At 35.7% G+C, this 2,630-nt stretch overlaps 1 protein-coding gene across 1 annotated transcript; it reads right to left on the bottom strand.

The window, feature by feature from the left end:
• Positions 1-294: 294 nt before the first annotated feature.
• On the bottom strand, positions 295-1,008 carry LOC149968947 (uncharacterized). Its single transcript, XM_090169596.1, has 2 exons — positions 705-1,008; positions 295-639 (listed from the first exon to the last, which is right to left on the bottom strand). The coding sequence occupies exons 1-2, from the start codon at positions 732-734 to the stop codon at positions 295-297; spliced, it is 375 nt and encodes a 124-aa protein (XP_090025722.1). The 5' UTR covers positions 735-1,008.
• Positions 1,009-2,630: the final 1,622 nt, after the last annotated feature.

Here is a 2,630-nt window from a genome sequence, read left to right as displayed (position 1 = left end):
GTTACGCTATTTAGTACAGTACGACAGCCAGGTGACGCTAGCAACGCCTTTAAAAAAAAACTCTGGTTAGTTCTCCATGGAAAAATTCCGAGGAGAGGTATATTTTGGCTTTCTAACTTGTTGGGTATTTTTGTTAAAATTCTTTTGTTTATTGGAAAAATATATAAATTGCTGGATCCGCTTTGGATCCATCTGGATTGAGGTCGGTCCAGCAAAAATCCAGCTGGATTGAAAACCCTGCTGGATTGCAATCCCTATGTAGAACATCTTTCTTCGGGGAAACTGGTTGATCTTTTAACATGGCTTACATTTGCATTTATTAAAGAGCAGACTGGAGTAGAAGAAGAAGAGGCTTTTCATGATGGAAATGGCCCAACTAGTTTTCAAACTTCGTGCCTCGAAGACGAAAACCGTGATCATCGAAATCGAAATGAGACAGATAATAAACAAAATCTGAATGCTCTGATCCATAGCTCGATGCGGCAAATAAACGTGCTCGTTTCGTTCTAGTTGTCCATCCAAACAAGTGTAGAGATTAAAGATGTCCGAATCAAAAGATTGGGTGAAAGTGGTTAAGTTTTCTCTAGATGCCATCTCCAACAGGCTGTTCATCGTTGACACGACCTGAAAGTCTGTTACCTAAAATATAATATAACATCTAAATTACGAGTCTCATCTACCCTGTTGAATGAACCAGTACTTACACCGGCGATGACTTCCCTTGGATATACCATGGCTGGAGTGTAATAAATTGGTTTGTAAAGAAGGCTGAAATGCAAGTATAATATTAATAATCAGCTAGGCTAATACCCTGGCCCCACCTTAGGCCAAAGTCATATAGCGACTTATAATGGCTGAAACAGGTGGCCGGATTAAAATGCGTAGGAGGGTGGTGGCAAGCCCTTCATGCCACACGAGCCAACAGCTCCTTACTATTACCGTCAACCTCGACAAGTTTTTATGAGAAGGGTAAACCCCTTTAACCAGTGGGGAGTGAACTTGCAAACTCATAGCGGAAGGAGTAGTTCCGATTTTTCACACAGTGCCACAAGTTGGCATCGAACCAGGCTCCTCTTGCTGCGAGGCGAAAGCACTAACCACATAAACTAGAGTCGGTGGTTTTAGTAGCGTGATAAATTAAAGGAAACGTTTATGGTTTTTATCTTCAAATTAACTAACCAGAATTTTTTTTGAAGATAATCACTATCTTGACACGATATTTTGTGTGGCTCCCAATCACCCTCATGCTCGAAATAAAAAGTTTAAATTAATACGGGTATATGTTTACTTCCTAAAACATAGCAAATTTGAACATGATGTACGTGGATCGTCTTTACATAGTAATTTAAGCTTACGAAGAATAACTTTGTTCTACAGTGGCGTAGCCAGAAATTCGTCAAGGGGGGGTCGAAGTATGTGAATGTTAAGAGGGGGTCGAGAAGGGGGTGTAAATTTAGTACAGTCAAAGGTATACCTTAGAGGGGTCTGGACCCGGAAACCCCCCCTTGTCTACGCCACTGATGTTCTATATAAAAAATACCATTTTCTAAGTACTCAATCGTATCATATTTAAAATCTTACGTCACATTTTCTAATTTCCGAAACACAAACTGAAAAATTGCATTAAAAGGACTTGAATACATGTCCTCATAAAACCGTTCTTCCTCCTGCAAAAATTAAACGCATTAGTAGTTACAACGTAAAAATTATCGAAAGCATGATAATTTTATAGATAATATTTTAGAAAAAAAATTATTCATATTAAATATCTCGTAAAAGTCAAAAGAATATTAAAACAATGAAAATTCCTGCCAGCTTACCAAAAGACATGGGTAACAGTGTTTGATTTCAATTGAACTCGATGCGTTCATATTTACAAATAAAATAAGTGCGATTTTTCTAAGCCTTTGGATAATGCACTAAGAGCTTCTTCAAATTTCGATGAACACTAATGGTACAAGAAGAATATTTTTAATTAATATTGACATTTTTTTTAAATTCCGTGAACTTTGTCAATTTATACGGCCTGAACTTTCTTAAATTATGAGAATATCCAGCTTCAAGTCCAAGTTACACATCAACAGAATGCCTAGAAGTACTGAAACTGAAACGCTAGAAACTTACCATGTCTTAACTTTATGCTTTTTACTCATGCGTTATTTGGTGAAGTAACAAAAATATATTTTATTCATCAGTCAAAAACAGGAAGCACAACTTTAGAATAATCTGTTTTAGAAAAATATTGAACACAAATATTCAACTACATTTTAAAATACACGATCCAAATTAATTACGTTTGTTACGGAAAACTTGTGATCTTAATTGGACCTAATAAACTTGTGATCTTAATTGGACCTAATAAACTTGTGATCTTAATTGGACCTATAAACAATGTTCTTTAATTTTCACGAGACTTATTTATCAATACAAGAAAGAACTGTGAGAGTTTTATTAATGTCGAAAGTGGTAGAATGCCAAATTAGAAATAAGAGAGCCATTCAAATTTTTACGGGAAAAAAGGTGATTTAAAAAAGATACTCATCTTATTTGTTGGCTAGCACCTTAAAGTAAATACATACATACATAGTCACATCAATCATATATATGCGACATCTTTTTAGCAACTTCAG

The sequence above is a fragment of the Leiobunum rupestre genome, chromosome 1 (genome assembly GCF_980474605.1).
Source record: "Leiobunum rupestre chromosome 1, qqLeiRupe1.1.hap1, whole genome shotgun sequence".
Taxonomy (NCBI): Eukaryota; Metazoa; Arthropoda; class Arachnida; order Opiliones; family Sclerosomatidae; genus Leiobunum; species Leiobunum rupestre.
Note: the sequence above shows the minus strand (reverse complement) of the source record. Positions and strands in the feature narration are given on the sequence as shown.

What these genes read in the sequence shown, in the direction of transcription:
- LOC149968947 (XM_090169596.1), bottom strand. Translation starts at nt 734, where the DNA reads ATGGTATATCCAAGGGAAGTCATCGCCGGT. An exon ending in CAAGGGAAGTCATCGCCGGT is followed by an intron (nt 640 to 704) that starts GTAAGTACTGGT and finishes ATTATATTTTAG; the next exon opens with GTAACAGACTTTCAGGTCGT.